The 21,738-nt window shown below is 40.3% G+C and overlaps 2 protein-coding genes across 2 annotated transcripts in view; both read left to right on the top strand.

Moving 5' to 3' along the window:
- LOC134674573 (nardilysin-like) overlaps window positions 1-21,738 on the top strand; it is a 46,136-nt gene that overhangs the window by 11,561 nt on the left and 12,837 nt on the right. The window contains exons 4-14 of the mRNA XM_063532690.1: window positions 710-878; window positions 2,661-2,866; window positions 4,277-4,447; window positions 9,523-9,644; window positions 10,428-10,548; window positions 10,918-10,995; window positions 17,593-17,733; window positions 18,194-18,323; window positions 19,203-19,461; window positions 20,840-20,974; window positions 21,605-21,653. Of these exons, the coding sequence (XP_063388760.1) occupies window positions 710-878; window positions 2,661-2,866; window positions 4,277-4,447; window positions 9,523-9,644; window positions 10,428-10,548; window positions 10,918-10,995; window positions 17,593-17,733; window positions 18,194-18,323; window positions 19,203-19,461; window positions 20,840-20,974; window positions 21,605-21,653 (1,581 nt within the window). The remainder of the gene's footprint in view (window positions 1-709; window positions 879-2,660; window positions 2,867-4,276; window positions 4,448-9,522; window positions 9,645-10,427; window positions 10,549-10,917; window positions 10,996-17,592; window positions 17,734-18,193; window positions 18,324-19,202; window positions 19,462-20,839; window positions 20,975-21,604; window positions 21,654-21,738) is intronic.
- The window catches only part of LOC134674549 (uncharacterized), a 420,725-nt gene continuing 412,225 nt past the window's right edge, over window positions 13,239-21,738 (top strand). The window contains exon 1 of the mRNA XM_063532660.1: window positions 13,239-13,249. The gene's annotated coding sequence lies outside the window, so the exon portion shown is untranslated. The remainder of the gene's footprint in view (window positions 13,250-21,738) is intronic.

Genomic DNA, 21,738 nt, shown 5'->3' with positions numbered 1-21,738 from the left:
AGCCAACTTTTAATTTTGATCGTTGTCTACAGAAAAAGGGAGATATTAAATATATTATATGTTTGACGACCACTCTGGCCTAGTGGGTAGTGACCCTGCCTATGAAGCCGATGGTCCCGGGTTCGAATCCTGGTAAGGGCATTTATTTGTATGATGATACAGATATTTGTTCCTGAGTCATGGTTGTTTTCTATGTATTTAAGTATTTATATATTATATATATCGTTGTCTGAGTACCCACAACACAAGCCTTCTTGAGCTTACCGTGGGGCTTAGTCAATTTGTGTAAAAAATGTCCTATAATATATAAAATAATATAATATATTAAGAACGAGTCACTCACGTATTTTAAGTCGAAAAACGCCCGACATGTTACGTGACGTGTTGATGACCCGTTCTTAATATACAGTATGTAACTGAACGAAAAGCAATTACTCAAACCTGTTAATATTTAGGTCATACTAAGCATCTTTTACTATGGGACCAACCCCGAAATCGCGAAAAAAAATTGACTCTCCCATAGGAAATTTCAACACCAGACCAGCATACTGTATGAAACATCCAATTTTTTTTCCGCGTTTTCGGGGTTGGTCCCATAGTAAAAGTTGCTCAGTATGACCTAAACATTAACGGGTTTGAGTAATTTGTTTTTCGGTCAGTTACATACTGTATTTAATATGTCTGTGTCTCACGGAAGTAATGTTATCAGAAAAAGGGAGGTTCAGACAACGCGTCAACGGATTGCGAGATGACGACATTCTACTTCGAGATCCAAGAGAAGCACCTCCCACACGCCATGGACATGTTCAGCCAGTTCTTCGTCAGCCCTCTCATGATGAAAGAGGCTATGCAGAGAGAGCGGGAGGCTATCCAGTCCGGTGAGTGTTTCCGAATTAAAATAAACCAAAGTTTGGGGTCCAACCACACTGTAATTTCTACCAAGTGCTACTACAAAATATGGCGCTCCTATACCGGGTGTGGCATGTAACAAGAGCAAATAATTAAAACATAGATTGTACTCCTCAAACGGTGACACTTTTGTTTTTAAACTTTTAAAAATTGTGAATTATTTAGTCTTCCTATTTTTCATACAAAATAAATATTATCTTCAATGGACGACATCGCCACGCCATATCATTTGTAATTGACGTTGCTTGTCATGCCTTAAACATAACAAAATTCGCAATACGGTGCGTCTTAGAATAAACTTTATCCTCGTAAGTCCCCGCGTACTTGTACAAGTACAAATTAAGGATAGCACTTCAGACCTGACATTTTAACCACATAGATGGCGTAACTGCCTAATGTACTGCCAGAAGTACAAATTTTTCATTTCCCATTTACCGGGTAGTTTTTTTTACAACGGCAACACTGATATGGTCATTCTCATTCTATATTCTATGGTCAATTTCGCCATGTTAGACAGGTAAAGTCAACTGTCAGTGTCAGTGTCATTTATTCGCAAGATGGCCACATAGTCAGGTCGCTGGCCAGCACGAGGTAAGATAATCGGTTTATATTCAAGTAATCACTTGTTTTTTCTGTTGTGATACGAATGTATTAGTATATTTAAATAATACATATTGTAAAATAAGCAATATTTCAAAGAAACCTGTATATTTAAGGGGGTTTGTGATTGGTCAAAATAATTTGTACTTACGGTAGTACGTTCGGTCTAACTTACAAGTATTTTTTTCTTATTCTAGCGTTTGATGAAAAACAAATATTACAACTTCTCAATAACTATGACTTCAAGGACTCTGATAATGAAGATATGTTTATATCTGAACCCGACCAAGCATCAAATAGGGACTTTTCTTCGTTTTCGGAATACGAAGATGGAGAAATAGAAGTTGCAGTACGCAGACTTGTATCTAGTCATCGATTTCAAAGTGCTCGTGGTCAATGAGGTGGGCGTAGCCGTGGTAGAAGCACAAGTGCACAAGGGCGAGACGTGGGAAAAGTGCAAGGGATAGGTCTGGAGACCTAGTCTAGACTTTGAACACCCATATCCAATCTCCTTGGATGTAGTATAGTATTAAAATAATGAAATTAATTCACCTTTTTATAAGAAGAAGATTAGTTATGTTGTAATAAAGCAAAATTTTTACTTTAATGATGTTTAGAGAAAATATATGATTTAATTTTAATATTAAATAAATTCTTTAACTTTTTTTATTATACTGTGTAAAAACCTAACGTACTCACACAAGTACAAAATATTTTCAATAATTTCCTTCATAAAAAGGTGCTATGCATGATAAACATACCATAAAAAATACTGAAAATAAAACCTCACTTCAAAAAATCTCTAAAATCGACATCTTTTTGTTTCGGTCTGAAGCACTATTCTTGGTTTGTACTTGGTGTAGTACAGCCGGCAGATATGACTACTGCCGTCGAAAAAACACAGGACTTACGAGGTTAAAGTGTAATAAAAATTAAACCACAAGTTATTTTTAAAGTTGCTGAACAAATGTTGGTCAGTATGAGGAGTACAGCCTACAGTTAAATTTTTTGGTCATATTACAGGCCACACCCGGTAAAAGATGTATGCATAGTCACTGCCAAGTCGGTGCAAACAAGCGTGTTTGGAATCTAGAGTCTCATGACAAGGCATTAAATTTTTCTCCTTCTAAATTCAACAAACATTTTTACAGAGTTCGCTATCGCCGCGCCTTCGGACTCGAACCGCAAAGACCAGCTGCTCTCCAGCCTGTTCCCCGAAGGACACCCGGCGCGGACATTCACGTGGGGCAACCTCAAGAGCCTCAAGGACATGGTCGAGGACGACCATCTATACAAAGCTGCGCACGAGTTCAGGAGGCGACACTACAGCGCGCACAGGATGACGCTCGCCGTGCAAGTAAGTGGAACTCTAAACGGGGGATTAATACGAGTTTAGAAAGAAAGAAAGAAAAGACATTTATTTACGTCAAATCAAATCAGTTAAATTACACACAAGACATAGATCAGATGGACGTTAAAAAGGACCCCCAATCAGCCAGGCGTGGCTCACTCCGTTGCTTTGCAAGAGGTAGCTACAAGTACATCCGTTCCACACCAATTTTGGTGACTAGCTATAAGCCGCGCCTGGCCCTGTCGCCAGCTAGCGGCCATATCTGTCCAGCCGGCCTAGCCAAGGTTACAATCGCTATCGCTTCGACAACGAAAAGCATTAGGTCTCTCTATCACTCTTCCGTATTAGTGCGACAGTGACAGTTGCGTATCGATCGCTACGGAGCGTAAGCGATCGGCATCTTGGCTACGCGGCCTGATCGTAATAGACGCGTTTTGTTAGAGAGTGAGTCTTCTGTACCTAGTACTATTATTTATTCTGTGACTCGGCGTAATGCTACGGTAAGCCGCAGCGCAAATTTTCAGTTAAACCGGTGACACTCGTGTTTTCTACAAATAAGTCTTTATTTTAAAAAAGCAAAGTCCAAACTTGAATACTAAAATCCCATGCACAGGAGGCGGATTGGTCATAACTGTCGTGAGGCATTGTGACGTCATATCTTGGGTGTATTTTACTGACTATAGTAACTTAGCGTTTTGTACCGTGTTTATATTTTGCGCTACGTTAAACATCAGCATACATACTAATATCTCATGCTAAATAACAATAGCGTGCGAAACAATAGTTTATACAATTAAGAAAAGTTAAGATAGTAGGTTGAAATTCATGACATGGTTTCTATAAAACGGAGGTTATTAGATTAGTGTTAATTACATATTATTTATTTTATTAACACATTTCCTACATAAGCTAAATGAAAAGCGCTAATCACTGTATCGATTTACCCATTGGTATATCGAATCGACCGAGTGACATGAATTGCATAGTGGGTGCCCAAATAGAACTAAGTTTTCTTAAATCGATAAATCATTAATTTACGATTTTTAAATTTGGTTAAGTTTATTTTTGAGGTCAAGACGCGTTTTAACTCATTGAGAGTTGTGATGAGAGTGCACTAATACCAATTTCATCAGAACGTTTAAAATTACTTTCACGTTAAATTTTAGGTATTTTATTTGTACTGCGCTGCTTGGGCGTATTGGGTAGTAACTACTCTTAGGAATGGCTTGCTCTCGAAGGGGTTTGAATTACCTGTCTACCTTAGATTGATTACCTGTAAGTAGTGTGACTAGTGTGTTTTATTAAGCCAATGTTTCCTAACACTTAATGGCTTATTTATCTTTTTAATAATTAAGTAAGAAGTAGACACAGGTAAGAAAACTGTTGTGTCATAAACCTATATATATATTTCTTCAGGCTCGAATGGACTTGGAAACGCTAGAGAAATACGTCATAAACACGTTCGGGCAGATCCACACGAACAAGCTACCAGGAGACGACTTCACCGAGTACATGTTCCGACCGGACCTCGTCACGCCCGAGTTCCGGAGCATCTACTACGTCAAACCCGTCAGCGATACTACTGAGGTGAGTCGAGAGAGAATATCACTGTCTTTTGGGTAAAGAAAACCGGGCAAGTGCGAGTCGGACTCGCACACGAGTTCGATGACGATCTATCACGGTTCGTGAGATACAGCCTGGTTACAGACGGACGGACGGACAGCAGAGTCTTAGTAATAGCACACCCCGGACACTGGCGATCAAATGTATGCAACAAACGAGTTCCTACGCGCACAGTCAAGCTCGTGTAGGTGAACGCGTACCATGCTTGTGTGAGTGAGATAAGACGTGCTAGGGTCCGCGCCATTTTGTTGTCAAGTTCGATGACCTCAATGACTCAAAACTCATTGCGCGAAGTAGGAAGAAATAAGAATCGTATTATGCTCTAAGGTGGGTATCTAAACTCGATTTATACAATAGTTTCCTATTTTGAATCAGTATAAACGAAGTAACATAATTTTTGTAAGGAAATTCAGGCCACCAAAATATTACGTAAGTTGAAAACATGATTTTTGTTCATATAAATATTGTATTGTTTTCAGTGTGATCCGATAGGTTTTGTAAATATTTGTTTAAATTTGAATAATTTACGTGGCCTCCGCTCTGCGCACCGCGTCGTCGCGTCCTTGCCAGCCGGTAACTGTGAGGTAACCGAGAGCGGGTGGACGGCAGTTTCAACGGGAGGCAGGGAGTGTCCATACTGTACGTTAGTACTCTTTAGGTATTATACTGTGGTAATAGGGTCCCGTTTTACTCTTTGGGTACGGAAGCCTAAAAAAGCGTCTAGTATTTACCAAGACGATTATAAGGAGCCGAAACTCAATTATGTTACTATGGTTGATTTATTACCACTTTATTACACAGTTCCTAGAATCAGCTTCGGTTTCCATCAGGAAATAGCTTAAGAAATATTAGACTGTATTGTTACGTAGTTAAATTTCAGCTCGTTCGGAAATATTGATCGACCTTTAAGTATTTCACAATTTATCTCGTGTGCTCATTCACAGGATAATATTACAATACAATTTGATTGTAATTGACAAACTAACCCACTAACAAAAATTGATGAGCACAGTTTTCTAGGTTAAACGCTTTGGAAATTATTATATGTATTCTCCTCTGCGTCTAACTTGGATTATGATACCTATAGATATGTATTCTAATATCTTCCTTAATTGTAGGTAAAACATATGATGGACTTAATATCTTGATTCGTTTTTTAATATTCAACGAATTTGCCATTTACCGTATTTGCTTAGTTGTTGTGTTTGTAATGCGTCCATCTATTGCGACGGCGCTCCACCCGATATCCAGAATTAGAAACACAATTTGACGTTTGCGGGCATGTATTTTATGAGATTACCGCATTATGGTATATTGAATGCTTAGCGATGTTACTTTTATTTTCACTGTTCTACTCACGTTCTACTCCTATACAAGGTGCTCACGAGGAATGCGAAAGATTTTAACGCGCATTTCTGCGATCAAAAGAAGGAAAAGACATAATATGAGTTTTTTGCATTTCTGAGGTCAAAAGGAGGAAAAAATTTAATATGAGTTTTTTTGTTTAGTTTTTTTTAAACTTCGTTTTTGCAAAGTGTTACTTGTCACTTTTTGACATCTATCAATAAGGATATTTAGACTACGTCCCATAGTAGCAACATCGCCATCAAAAAGGCGTTTTGCACTATGTAACAATAAAAACTAGATTTGTTTTAAATTGATATTAACTCTGAAACTAGGCGAATTTCACAAAAGTTTATAGGACATTTTTTGTCTCTAAATATGTTACACCGTGTATGTTCACGAAAATATGAATCGTAAAATATACTGTTCCTAGTTTTGGATGTCACTGTAGATGACTTTTTACTTTATACATTTGATCGTGCACGATCGCTAACTAAATCGGCACAGTGGCTAAAATTTTGCCGTGAAGTACATAATGAGTTCCATAAACTTGACCAACTGTAACCTCGTGACTCTAAAAGTTTAAAGGCTGAGCCACACCGGCTTGCGTGTGCGTGACGTGCGCGTGCGCGTGCGCTAAAATGTTGGAGCCGCACACGCACACGTCACGCAAGCGGTGTGCCATCTCATAAGGATCTGTATACTACAACGCCGCACGTGCACATGACGCGCACGCAGCCGGTGTGCACATGCCTTAAATTTACATTAAAATGTAATTATTCGTTGCAATCTAATTTGAACCTTCCATGAAACGAATAAAGTAGTATTTCTTTTGTTTCATTGCTATTTAAATCAAACGAAATTCCTTCCAATTTACTTATAGAACAAGGTTCGAATTAAAAATTCGCAAACTTTCTACGCTGGCTCTTACGAGGTTAACCCAGCGAACTGATATACATGGAAGTATTCTGTCCGCTCAGTTATGACCCAACGTAAACTATTCGATTGTAGGCGGTGCTTACAAACTATTCGATTCGCAACTTTAGTTGGTCCGAGATGACAGTCAGTGACGGATGGCTAAATTGATTTATAAAAACAACGTTTTTTTGTAATTAAAAGTGTTTTCATGTGTCGTGAAGTGGTGCAGAAGTTATTTTAGTTCATACCAAGGATAGTGGAATCACTTTTCACTTGTAGTAAACAGATAACTTCAGTAAAATTTGGAATAAACATGACGATTTGTTTTCAATACTACCGTGCTAAGCTAAAACGTAATAACTGCATACGACTTTCATAACAACATACGACTTTTTAAATTGCGAGGATAATAGGGATGGTGTTATGCCAAATGAAGTAGACTATTTTATTAACTTGTGCTTGGTTTAGGTATTTTCTATATAATTTTAAATGTAGTAATGAATTCTTTCTTACAGATTTGTATTTTCCTTTTTTATTTCATGGAATGGAGCTGTAAAAAAACTACCTAATTATTTCAAATTAATAATCAAATTTGATATTATCATTTTACATTACTTTCCCCATTCAGATTCCCACAAGATGCTATTCGCAGAGAACTATGGAAAAAAGCTGTCCAATTAGAGAGGCATGAAATTAAGCGGATGCCTGGAAAGATATCTAGAATATGTTCTATTCATGAGATATAACTCGTGAGATAATCATACCCGGTCTTCTATATGTAGATACACTTCCACTGAATTAATTTAACAAATACACACATTATCTGAAAATGTTGGTCATTCGAATCCACCCTCTACCGTCACATATATGTAGGTTCTCTCTCAAGCCATTTCCGTCAGTAGAATTAGGGCATGCATGGGCATAGGAATTTTATAGTGTCAAAAGAACCGGTACTGAAGACCCGGTACCGGTACTTCCCGGTTCTCATCATATGACTATTTATTTCCATTTCAATAGTAGTAATGTTTTAGTGCTTTAGCTCGGGACATTATATTACATTTAATAATGGTGCTATGAAACGGGGGACCCAAATAACCCGACAAACTAACCTAATAAAATAGGCTTTCGTGCAGGCAGGCCGTGCCGTCATAGTGCTGAGTGCATCGACTACGCTACGGCCGTGTGGCTCGGCCCAGGCGGGGGCAAAGAGTGCCGGTTATTTTCGTAAAATAGGTTGGAACGCCAATAAGTGTTGGTTTATAATAATTATAATAAAATAAGTCATTTATCAATTCTTATGCAATTATTTATATGAAAATAAGTCATTCATAAAGATTGTACGCTAACACAAACAATTTCTTAAAAGTAATTAAAAGGTGCCTTGGGAACCGGGAAGAACCGGGAATCCCGGTTCCGGCCATGCCCAGAACCGGGAAATGAAATTCTTGGTACCGGGACCGGTACTGCATGCCCTAAGTAGAATAGAGCGGCAAATTTAGAAAATGTAAGCGCGCGAACGGGTGTGGTTCCATACAAAATTTTAATTTTGCACCTTTTTCTACTGACAAACTTGCTTGACCGGCTATATACATATAAAATATTTCCATTGGAACTGAAAGTGGGGATTTATTGTGACTCCGCCCATTCAAATATTTATGACCCGATTCGTGTACCCATGTAAATTTTGCAGGCTGTATAGCCAGTCCGAATTCTAAGATCAAGTTTACCATACATTTACAATGGCGTACTTGATCTTTGAAAAACGGACAGACTATACCTGAATGTGACTTCGCACTGCCATACAAATTGATAATAAAATATACAAAATACTTATTATAGCGGAATACATTTATACAACAATGATATATTTACTTATGTTGAGTTAGTCTGTCATTTCACAACAACATTTTAACTAGTTATCTTTTAATCTGCATTAAATTATTATACGTGTATTATTTGACTGGTTCTTCAATGTATGGCATAAACCTATCCCTGTCCAAGTCATATTCTAATCAAATATGAACCGCAAACTCTCAGCGGCCAGTACGTACAGCAAGAAGGTTATTAGCGGATTAATGTCGCTGATTGGTAGTTATTGACATTATATATTATGCATTTCATCTACACTTAGCTGTGTACCACTAGTGTAAAAAAGATGACTATTATTTTGTTTACCAGCTTTGATTGCAGGCTCTGTAAACGCGTCGTCTTATTTAAATGTAGGCGTAATTTTGTATGTGTGCTAATTTGGCCCGAGAATTTGAACGGTAATGTTCCTAAAGGCGGTTTCCATACTAAATATATGCGTTCACCGGGTTAACCATATATGTAGTCGTTTTTTTTAGCATTAGAAATAAGGTAAACAATCTTGATGTGTCTTTTTATTGAAAAACACGTTTTAAAAATAAGTCACAGCAAATATGTAACAATTATGAATCTAATACAATCATTTATATTCTTCTGCTTTCATAAGTAATAGTTACTAATTTTTAAAAAGCGTTTTTCAATTAAAAGACATGTCACGATCGCTTACCTTCTTTCAAGTTCTTTCTAATGCTAAAAAAACGAATTATAGATCAGCCGGCCTAGCCAAGGTTACAATCGCTATCGCTTCGACAACGAAAAGCTTTAAGTCTCTCAATCACACTTCCATATCAGTGCGACAGAGACAGTTACATTTCGATCGCTACGGAGCGTAAGCGATTGGCATCTGTGCTACGCGGCCTGATGCCTGATTGGAGTACACACGTGCGCTTCAATGCAATCTTTTCTTCCAGGTTCATTTAACATGGAGCATGCGGTCCCTCATCTCGGAATACGAGTCGAAGCCACACCAGTACATCTCCTATTTGTTGGGCCACGAGGGCAAAGGCAGCCTTCTGTCCTATCTTAGGAAAAAGTGAGTTTGCTAGCTGAATTATAAGCTTAATTATGTGGGGGGACCCACATCTAGCGTATTTCGAGCGTCGGCGTCTACAACTCTATGGCCGCTGCTCGACGCAACGTCGACGCAACTGCGCAGCGACGTCATTTTCCATAGCGCTGACCAGACGCCGACGCTCGAAAGACGCTAGATGTGGGGGAAAGGGAAAGAAACTAAGTTCCGCTTAACGCCTCAAAGGCAGCAAAGACGATTTCTTACATGCATACGCGTAAAATAAATAAATACAATTCTTAAATATAGTCTAGTCATCAAGACTTAAGAGTAGAGATGCACCGGATATTCGGTTACTATCCGGTATCCGGCCTATACGGCCATGATTTTAATATCCGGCCGGATACCGGATAGTAACATTGCTTGATTTCGGAGTAAACTAATTGGATTTAAGAAACAGTCTTGATCATAATCGTACTTGTTTATTATTTTAAAACAATTTAAACATTCCATTGACTTGCATGCGCACTCATTTCGAACCTAGAAATGTGTCCGCGCGAACGTTCACTAGGAAACAGGTCAAACCTGCAGAATGCGCACCTGAAAAACCGAAATGTAGGTATAGTTCCGCTGGCAGAATATTCGTCGGCCGGATACCGGATATTCGGCCTAACCATCGGCCAAATCCGGCCAAACAACTATCCGTTGCATCTCTACTTACGAGTCTTGAGGGCTCGAGTGTTGAAGCCAAAAAATAAGCGTTATTCACAACACTGTATTGATAATTGATATCATTATTTCATACAGGGTGTGGGCGCTGGGCATATACACGGGCAACTCGGAGAGCGGCATCGATTACACCTCCATGTACAGCCTGTTCTCCACGCAGGTCGTGCTCACCAAAGATGGGCTGGATCACATCGACGAGGTAACTAATCCATAGCTTAAATCTAAATAAAATAGACTAGAGAGATAGATATTAAAATGAACAATAGGAAGGATAAAATCTCCATTTGCATGCAATCTGGACTGAAAGCGCTGTATTCTAACTCCTCCTAGTCCTAACCTCCTGAGGCCCAAGGTCCTACCTATAGCACCTCTTCAGTTCGATGAAATTTAAATCCTAAACAATTGGAACAGTCCTTTTCTCTCCTTTAAACATTCCAACAACACAAAATCAACTCCATTTCCCACAATATAGGTTAAAATTTCAGTGGCAAATTTTGGATTTATCATTTGTACGGCTGGGCCCGAGGAGGCTAAGTAATGTATGATTGTATTGTATTGGTTGTTACAGGTTTTGGAAGCAATATTCTCATACATAAACATGCTGAAACATTTGGGACCATCGGAGAGGGTTTATGATGAAATAAAGGTATTGTTAATGGGATTATTTTACTTCGATATTTAAAAATTATGTGGACTGTATTTAAACAAATTACGAGACGAGATACGAAACGATATACCGTGGAACTTAGGACAGGCTAGGTCAATTGGTAAAAGCACTCACCTTGCTGAGCTGTAGATGACGGTGCAGCTCTCGGTGGAGGCTGGCGCAGGCTTCTCAGACCTTCGGCTCGTCTAGACTTACCTCGAACCTGAGTTACCTGGACCAGCGTGGACACCGAAACGGAGCAGGAGCAGTGCTTCTTCAACTGATTAGCCTTCCACAATGAGTACACACAGTTTACAGACGAAATTGAATCTTTTAAATGAACCGAGACGATAATATTCGAAAATAATAATTAGCGCAGCGAGATGCGCTCGACATGTTACATTCGCGATACGAGAAGGGAAGGAAGTATAGTTTTTTTTTTTTAAGTTTGAACGATAATGTTGCCAGGCGAAATTAGTTTAAGACTACAATCCGTAACATTTTCCGCCCACCAAAATACAACGTATTTTCCACAAGTTTGTACTGTTATTGTCAACTGAGGATAAAATAGAATCGACATGGCTCAGGGTTTATTTTCCTATTACTATATATTTTTTACTTTAATCTAAATCTATACGATAAAATTAATACTTATGACTATAAGATAGTGAATTAACACTAGTTTTGCAAAGGTAAGGGACACAGTTTAACTATCGGACGTTTAAGTTCGCCCGATTCTGTGCGAACTGTGACAACACGACAAATCCCGTCACTTCCTGGATGGAGTTGTACCACCCGGCCAATTTTCCACTTCATGGGGCTACATTGCTCATTGACAATGAGCACGAGCGTCCCGACGACAATGTTTTTCTGACCATCGAACCATTTGTGGCGCTGCTGCAATGTGTGCAGATATTCGAGGTGCCACTTGCGCCAGAAATCTTGATGGATCTTTTGTAATAATTTCCATCTCTGAAGTGGACCTAATTTCGCATCTACCATGTTGCTTTCCGGCAATATGGTGAGCGGCTCCAAAGTAAGGAAATGTCCGGGGGTCAAAACTGACAGGTCGTTTGGGTCCGAGCTGACAGGGGACAAAGGCCGCGAGTTCAGCATCGCCTCAATTTGGGTCAAAATGGTATAGAATTCCTCAAATGTAAGGCGCTGAGAGCCCACGACGCGAGCGAGATGTGTCTTTACTGACTTTACACCAGCCTCGGCTAACCCCGAGAAATGTGGGCTGCCGGGCGGGTTAAAAACGAAATTTATTTGTTCTGCACGTGAAGCCTTGGCCATGAATTCTTGGAGCATATTGGATGCGCCAATAAAGTTTCTACCCTGATCCGAGATCAGCCTAGAGCACCGACCGCGGCGCGAAATGAAACGGCGCACAGCTGCGAAATATGCCTCTGTGGTGAGCTCTGAGGCCAGCTCAAGATGTACTGCTTTGGTGGCAGTGCATACGAAAACGCAAATATAGGATTTAAATGTGCGTAGACCACGGCCCCGGGCCAAACAAGTATCAAAGGGACCAGCGTAATCTACTGCCGCTGACGAAAAGGGTTTAATTTGATTAATTCGAAACGATGGTAAGTTGCCCATTATTGGAGGAGATGCCACTTTAGGCCGAGCGCGAAAACATTTCATACAAGATGAAATAACCGAATTTATAGCCCTTCTTGCCGATAGAACCCAGAATTCTTGGGCTAATAAATTTTGCAATGTTTGCAATCCAGGGTGCATAAACCGGTGATGGTAGTCCTCAATGATCAGCGTAGTCAACCTATGATCACGAGGCAATAATAGTGGATGTTTCACATCGAACGACAGGTCTCCTTTAGAAAGGCGACCGCCCACCCTTAGCATTCCACGCTCATCCACAAACGGCGCCAATTTCCGCATGGGCTTCGATAGAGAGCGGGTTGACTTATCTGTCAACAAGCACCGCAATTCTGGAGCGAAAGCTCGCTCCTGGACATGTTTCACGAGAAAATGAAGAACTTTCATAATTTCTTCAGACGACAGGTTTGGATCTGTGATTTTCGACGACGATTTTTGCAAGTTATGCATGTACCGAAAACAATAAGCGAATATACGCAATATGCGTTGTAAAGACGAGAATCTGCTCAAGATGTTGTCAATCAACGATATATTAGAGTCTGTGAACAAACTGTAGATTTTTTGCTCGTTCGAAGCAGCTTGATCTGAAAGGATCTCAGATTGCGGCCAAGATTCTTGAGGATTAGACAGCCAAGTAGGCCCCGCCCACCATAGCGTATTCTGGATTAAATCAGCAGGTAACAAACCGCGGGAGCCGCAATCCGCTGGATTATCCGAACCAGAAACGTGGTGCCAATTTTCAGGGGGGACGTTTTCTTGTATGTGCGCAACCCTATTAGCCACAAAAGTTTTCCACTTTGATGGACACGAACGAATCCAAGTCAGCGCGACAGTAGAATCTGACCAAGCGTGGATATCATCAAAAGTGTGAAAATCTTTTAGAGCTTCTGTAAACGAGACAATCAAATCCGACAACAAGACAGCAGCTAACAGCTCACATCTCGGGATAGAACATTTACGAAGTGGAGCCACCTTCGTTTTAGCGCAACAAAGACGCACGACAACGGATCCGTCATTTTGAACGACACGACAATAAATGACAGCACAGTAACCCTTCTCCGAGGCGTCACAGTACCCGTGAAGCTGTAACGATACGAAAGATACAACCATTCTACGGGGAATGGACAACGAGCTCATTTCCGCCAATTGCGATTTGAATTTACGCCATTCTTGAGCGATAGCGACGGGCGCCACAAAATGCGCTGATAGTCGCAGTCCTGTAAATCGACAAGGAACTGCCGGTACATTTGTTTGATGTCACCGGTGAACACTACTGCATGCCATCGAAAACGAGCCAGCAAGTCAAATATGTTATTTTGCAATTTAGGGCCGGCAAGCAGTGTATCGTTCAAGGACTTCCCTGAAGAATCCTGGGCGCTAGCGTCAAAAACACAGCGAAGAGGAGTAGTGGAGGAGTCAGGGCGCAAAATTCCGTGGTGGGGGATGTAATAAAACTGACCTTCAGACGACAAGGGAGGATCAACTTCCACCATGTGACCACAACTAAGGTAGTCATCCATGAAATTGACATAAGCTGTCCGAAACTGAGGATTCAATTTGAATTTCCTCTCTAAATTTAAGAGACGCTTGAGAGCTATCTCACGAGAATTTGAAAACCTGGGTTTATCCTGAGGGTCGACATAAGTTAATGGTACTACCATCCTACCCTCGGGAGTGCGACAATATGAAGTTTCCATTTGGTTTTCACACGACATTTCTGATTTCGACAAAACGATATTTTTGGGAGGATCTACACTTTCCAGTTCCCAGAAGCGCTTGATATTATTGTCTAATGATAGACTCGACACGAGATAGCACCTCTGAGTATCACCTTCTGAACCTTTATGACAACGAGAACGAGAAGTGTTAACGTTTATAGGGCACTCACCCATTACCAACCAGCCGAAAACAGTGCGGACAGCTATGGGCTCATCTGCGTTGCCCTTGACAACGCCAGATTGTAGTGCAGCAGCGAAAAGGTTGACGTTAACCAGCATGTCTATTGGTCCAGATTTGTGGAAAGACGGATCAGCAAGATCTAAATCCTTCAGATGCCTCCAAGAAGACACATTCAGTGGTTCTGGTGGCATATCATGGCAGATCTTGGGAAGCACGAACGCTTCAAACGAAAATTTGCATGAGGAGTCCCCATTCGAAGGAACTATCTCACAATCGACAATTCCAAAAGTGTCAGTCGACGACAGACCAACACCGTTCACCGTTGGTGAATTATTTCTAATTGGTATTCCAAGTTTTTGAGCGCACTTCAATGTTACAAAGTTACAAGCCGAGGCATTGTCCATCAGCATTTGAATTGGTACAAAATTATTAAATTTATTTTTTATCATCACGATAGCTGTCGAGAATAGACTTGGTGCATTTGCATTATGCACAGCCAATGCCACTTGGGTCGGCGGAGCTGTTGGTTCCAACTCCTTATCCTTTTCGAAATGCAATAATGTGTGGTGTCTGCGCTTGCAGATGCCACAAGTCACCGATGATTTACAATTTTTAACCGAGTGTGATGGCCTACAACAAAGTATGCAAAGTCTCCTCTCCTTAACCTGAGCAAACCTTTCCAATGGCTGCAGTTCCAAAAATTTAGTACAGTTATCCAATTTGTGTCCCGGTGCTGAACACATGGCACAGTTGCTCACTGGCGGCACAAGGAGAGCAGGCTTAGCCTTATTCGACACTGGCTTACTATACACTGGTTTACTAGATAATGTTAACGACTTACCAACGCTGTTCTCTAATGCCTGGCTCCGCTTTTCAATAAACGAAATTAATTCCTCATAACTGGGAATTTCTGTGTTTGATTCAAGTTGCAACTCAAAAGCTTCCTTACTACTAACATCTAATTTTGACCAAAGTGCATGGAATAACATAAAGTTCCTGTCAGGCAATTGATACTTTGATAAAATTTCTAAGTTTTCCTTAAAGGTTCGACAAACTCTAACTAATTCCGATGCAGTCTTGGACTTCGCCGCCTCACAGTTTAATATTTTTTCATAAAATATACTGGCAATCACCCTTTTTTTCTCAAAATGTAATTTTAGTGTGTTATAGGCCATTAAATAATTTTCATCACATAATGGGTAATTTTTAATTAAGTCGAAAGCATGGCCGGTAACACTCGACAACAAATAGTGCAGTTTTTCTACTGCCGGGATATTTTTACTGTGAATCAGCGAGTCAAAGATCTGGATGAACGACACCCAATTCTCAATTTTCGAATCGAAAGGAACTATATTAATTTTAGGTAATTTAACACTCGAACTTGAACCGCAACTGTCACTTTTATTTAACACTTCAGGTTTTATTTCCGCTAAACGTATTTTTATGGATTTTACCATTTGTTCGAACTGTGATGATATTTCTAATTCACTTGACCTATCACCAGCTGGAATCGCCGAAAGCAATTCAATTTGAAAGGCATGAAATTCACTTTCAAGTTTAATTACATCTTGTAAACAATAACCTTGCAGATCGGAACTCTTTATATACTCCATCCGCACGAACGCATAATCCCGACCTACACGGCTCTTGTCGAAACTTTCGGACGAATCCCCACCAAGTGTCATGTTTATTTTGTAAAAATATGTATATTGAATCACTAAAACAACAACAAAACTATTTGATTCGATAACAATGATAGGTTATGATTTTCAATTGACAACTTGTCAAAAATGACAGCTAAAAGTTGCGTTCAGAAACGTAATTAATTCGACACACAATTTTAGTCTATGAACTAAACGCTCGATAGTTTAACTAACGGAAAAACGCCCAAGCCAAGTGTTTCAATCTTACCCTCCAATGTTTTTATGATTTTACAATGAACAATTTATTGACGAAAATTGATATTTAAAGCGAAAATAACCACGGTCACCTTACAAGTTATCCGGATCGTGGGACCAAAAAATGTTAATGGGATTATTTTACTTCGATATTTAAAAATTATGTGGACTGTATTTAAACAAATTACGAGACGAGATACGAAACGATATACCGTGGAACTTAGGACAGGCTAGGTCAATTGGTAAAAGCACTCACCTTGCTGAGCTGTAGATGACGGTGCAGCTCTCGGTGGAGGCTGGCGCAGGCTTCTCAGACCTTCGGCTCGTCTAGACTTACCTCGAACCTGAGTTACCTGGACCAGCGTGGACACCGAAACGGAGCAGGAGCAGTGCTTCTTCAACTGATTAGCCTTCCACAATGAGTACACACAGTTTACAGACGAAATTGAATCTTTTAAATGAACCGAGACGATAATATTCGAAAATAATAATTAGCGCAGCGAGATGCGCTCGACATGTTACATTCGGGATACGAGAAGGGAAGGAAGTATAGTTTTTTTTTTTTAAGTTTGAACGATAATGTTGCCAGGCGAAATTAGTTTAAGACTACAATCCTTAACAGGTATGTTGAGGTTAAATAATGTCAATGTTCACCATTCAGCTTTAGCCTTTAAATCGCAATTTCATAAAAGCGAGTCTTAAATAGTATATAACAGCGGTCGGCAACCTTTTAACAGCCAAGGGCCACATAGTAGTTAACGAAGATGACGCGGGCCGCACTTTGGTAATATTTGTGACTAGCAGACATTGTCGTTCGTCAGTATAACGTACTAGTATACATACAAAATAGCCAGGGAGGATCGCGGGCCGCAAGCGAGAGGTCGGCGGGCCGCGGGTTGCCGACCGCTGGTATATAATTACGTGTGTAACAAGACTCGAGTTCAGACCAACACTAACGTTTACTACTATACCTATACATTTACTTTTACTTCTTTAAATTAATTTCTCAATCCAATCACCATTTTTATAGGAAACATCCTGTATAAAATTTCAAGTCTTTTTAGATCCTTTATTTTTTTTTAATTTGGTTACTTTATTGCTTGTAAATTGTTGTATATGACATGTAAAAGTGCCCCTGTGGCCTATTTGCTAAATACATGTTTGATGTTTCATTCCACAGACTATAGAAGAGACAAGTTTCCGCTTCGAAGAGGAGTCTCAACCGGCGGACTACGTGGAGTCGCTCGCAGAAAACATGCACTTTTACCCTCCCGAGCACTACATCACCGGCGACCGCCTGTACTATAAATATGATCCTAAGGTAGATATAATTATTATAAGAATAACATAATAGAAAGTTAGCTGTTTCATATAATTCGGTTGGTCTTGATCTATGGGAAAGCCCAACTGTTTTCGCAAAGAGGTTGGTTGGTCCCATAGTGACAATTTTTTTTTTGGTTTGACTAAATTTGAAAGCAAAGTTTTTTGGAGAAACACCCAGTAGTATATTATAAGTATTTATAAGCTTCCTAAAAAACAAAAAGCAATCAAGTACACATTTAAAAACGTCGTTCATCCGGCGTTTCCTAAAAAGAAACATGAAATAATGAAAACTATTTACTGTTTTTCCGGTGGCTGATCTATTTGCATTTAAAATAGATAGACAAACATAAGTACATTTTCTCGCGGGCAATAGGAGTAACGCTGCACGCTGTCATTTCAGTTTTCGTCGCCAATTCTTCTCTTGTTTAGAGAATGCTCTAATGGAAATAATGTTGCAGGGAATCCGTGAGGTGCTGGAGTGTATGAGCGCAGACAGCGTGAATATAATGATCCTGTCCAACAAGCACTCGAAGAAGATTGACTACGACGCCAAGGAGAAGTGGTTCGGCACGGAGTACCGCAGGGAAGGTTAGTTGGACCGGCACTCTACCTTATAAAGAGTCCTGTAGGTTATCCGTGAGGTGCTGGAGTGTATGAGCGCAGACAGCGTGAACATCATGATCCTGTCCAACAAGCACTCGAGGAAGATTGACTACGACGCCAAGGAGAAGTGGTTCGGCACGGAGTACCGCAGGGAAGGTTAGTTGGACCGGCACTTTATCACTTGGCTTTTCTATACCATTTCCCGTAATTTTAAGGCGTTATTGAATATAATCAAAGCTCTATTGTTCAAGTAAGATGTGTAAATTTTATGATATGTAAGATAGCAATGACGGCTCCGCATTGCGGTAACTCTGATTGTCAAAATTTGACGTTTGGGGCTGTCCATAAATTACGTCATCGATTTTGACGATTTTCGACCACCCCCCACCCGAAAATCATCCTAAAATCATGCTTCGAATGACCCCGTTACCTCCTACGTCATGCTACCATCATCCGATGTCCAGACCCCCCCCCCCCCCCCATTTGAAATGACGTAATTTATGAATAGCCCCTTTGACTATTCAGTGACCACAAACAACGGCGCAGTACAGTGCCATCTGTTTTTAGTATTCGGTTCCCAAAGGAGAAAAAACTAAAAACCCTATTAATAAGTCTCCACTGTATGTCCATCTGTCTAACACCAGGCTGTATCTCATGAACCGTGATAGTTAGACAGTAGAAATTTTCACAGATGATATTTTTCTGTTGCCGCTATGAAAGCAAATACTAAAAAGTACGAAACCCTCGGTGGGCGAGTCCGACTCGCACTTGTCCGGTTTTTTCTTAGACATACGAAATAACTTCAAAGCCGTTGTATTTGTTCATAAAAACCCAGTTAAGCGCGTTTTCAATGTATTTTCCTAGAAATCCCCTCCGACTGGCTCAAGCGCTGGCTCAACGTGGAGCCCTACAGCCAGTTCCACATCCCCGACAAGAACATCTACCTCACCTCGGACTTCTCGCTCGTGCCGCCGCCGCAGCCCTACCTCGACGCGGCCAAGGAGCTCGGCATAGATCTGGCTAATAGCTCTGCTAAAGAGATTTATAAGAGGACCGAGAAGAGAGGGGAGCAGACGACGATACTTTCCAAGGGTGATCTCATGGCCACTGTCAATAATTTCAGGTAAAAATTAACACCATTTTTCTTAAAAGATGCAAGGAGAGAAAGGTAAAAAAAGTAAACACTATAGTTCTTTTTTTTTTTCATTAGAAAAAAGGTAAACAATCTTTACCTACGTGTATTTTAATTGAAAAACACTTTTTAAAAATAAGTCACGGCAAATATGTAAAAATGATGAACCTAATACGCTCATTTATATTCTTCTGCTTTCATAAGTAATAGTTATTGATTTAAAAAAAGTGTTTTTCAATTAAAAGACATGTAAAGATTGCTTACATTCTTTCTAATACTAAAAAAACGAACTATACATTCGCGACCCTGCTCAAACGACACCTTAACGCTTGCAATATCGACCCTGAACGTTGGGAGGAGCTTGCTACAGACAGGTCATCTTGGCGGTCGACCATTTTTAATCGCATCAAACTGTTTGAGGAAAACCGCCTCAACATCTTAGATGCAAAACGCCAACAACGTAAAGAGAGACCGAAGCCCTCTTACACGCAGTGGCGTGCAGTGGAGATAAGACTTAAATCGGGCTCTAGAAGAGTCATTCTTGAAGGAATGTAACGCAAACTATAAAAATCGGCAACTTTTTTTTTGGTCATTTTGTATGGACTGCCTACCCTAGTGCCTACCCTTTTTTGTATGCACTGCACGCCACTGCTTACACGTATACATACAACGCGTCTGGCCAACTCTATTGTAACACCTGCAGAAGAGTCTTTAAGACCAAGTTCGGCCTGGCCAGACACATTCGGGCCCATAACAGGCGTAATCCGTAAATCTTTTTTTGAGGTCGCCGTCATCGAAATCGATGAGGAGGACTATTATATATATCCAGTCATCGACTCCAGCCACTATAACTAATGGGAGTGGCGGCGATGAAAAATGTTGCTAAATGTAATTGAACTACAAATATAAGCGCATAAGGCACATATTCGATTGACCGCGTGCTCGACCACGGATTTCTCGCGATCTCACCGCCACTCTGTTACTCAAACTACGTAGTTTTCAATGGGGTTGGCCATGGAAGTTTTAAGCAGATGGCGCCATTATAGCTTGCCCTGTCAATCCCTAGAATTGTATCAATTTTTAGTTTTTTAATACCCTGGATGCCAGCCCTTTAAGCCAAATCTCATAGAAAAAGGGGCAAGCTATGATGGCGCCATCTATGCAAACCTTTGACAGTTGCCAACCCCATTTAACAATTGTGTCACTTAACTTCAAACTCGGATAAATCCATACGATATCGTCTCAGCAAATATCTACCATATTACCTTTTCTTAAGCAACTCAATTCAAGCCGATATTTAGGCTATGTGCTATGTCCAATCTGAACTGAACCTTGAGTACAAGCGTTTAAGGCCCACATTGATTCGCAGGCTCGACCAGCCCAACCTTCTCCGCAAGAACAAGCACATGGAGTTGTGGTACAAGCCCGACTTCAAGTTCCGCTTCCCCACAGCGCTTCTATATTTCTACTTCATCACTCCACTCAGCCTGAAGTCTCCGAGAGAGTAAGTAGTCTAGAATCTAGAATACAACTTATAAACCATTATGCCGTCTAATGATGATTTTCAAAGAATACGAAGGGTAATATTCTCCTACTAGTCAAATCAGTTTCTTTTTTAGAACTGTCAAAACGATTTGCTAATATGGAATTTATATGAAACATTACACCATGACGTCACGGTCAACTCAACTTTATATATTTCTATCCGATTTATTAAATAGAAATTCTGTTTCAAAATTACTGCTATCCATGTTTTGCTCATAATTATCTGGTGTTTTATTTCGTGCAAAGTGTGAAATAATTTATTTTAGTAGAGTACCCAATTCGGACACGAATAACACGATGTATTCGGAATCGAAATTTTGCCGCGTGTGGCAACTGACACGCCTCGAACCCACGGTTTTTGTGTTCGAACTGAAATATCTAAGGGCCACCCCACATTTAGCGTCTTTCGAGCGTCAGCGTCTACAACTCTATGGCCGCTGCTCGACTCAACGTCGACACAACTGCGCAGCGACGTCATTTTCCATAGCGCTGACCAGACGCCGATGGTCGAAAGACGCTAAATGTAGGGTGGCCCTAAGAAATAGGTAACCCAGCAAATAACTACTAAAACTTGCCGGTATTTTCACAGAGCTTGCCTTTTGGATTTGTGGACTGACGTTTTACAACAGGGGCTCAAAGTGAGTATTATTTGTTTGTGAAATGAGGACTACGAATGTTGTTGCTGTAAAAATTACGGTGATTGTTAATTGATATCGAAAGGAA

Source organism: Cydia fagiglandana, chromosome 20 (genome assembly GCF_963556715.1).
Source record: "Cydia fagiglandana chromosome 20, ilCydFagi1.1, whole genome shotgun sequence".
Classification (NCBI taxonomy): Eukaryota; Metazoa; Arthropoda; class Insecta; order Lepidoptera; family Tortricidae; genus Cydia; species Cydia fagiglandana.
The sequence above is the reverse complement of the archived record's forward strand: the minus strand, read 5'-3'. Positions and strand labels throughout refer to the sequence as shown.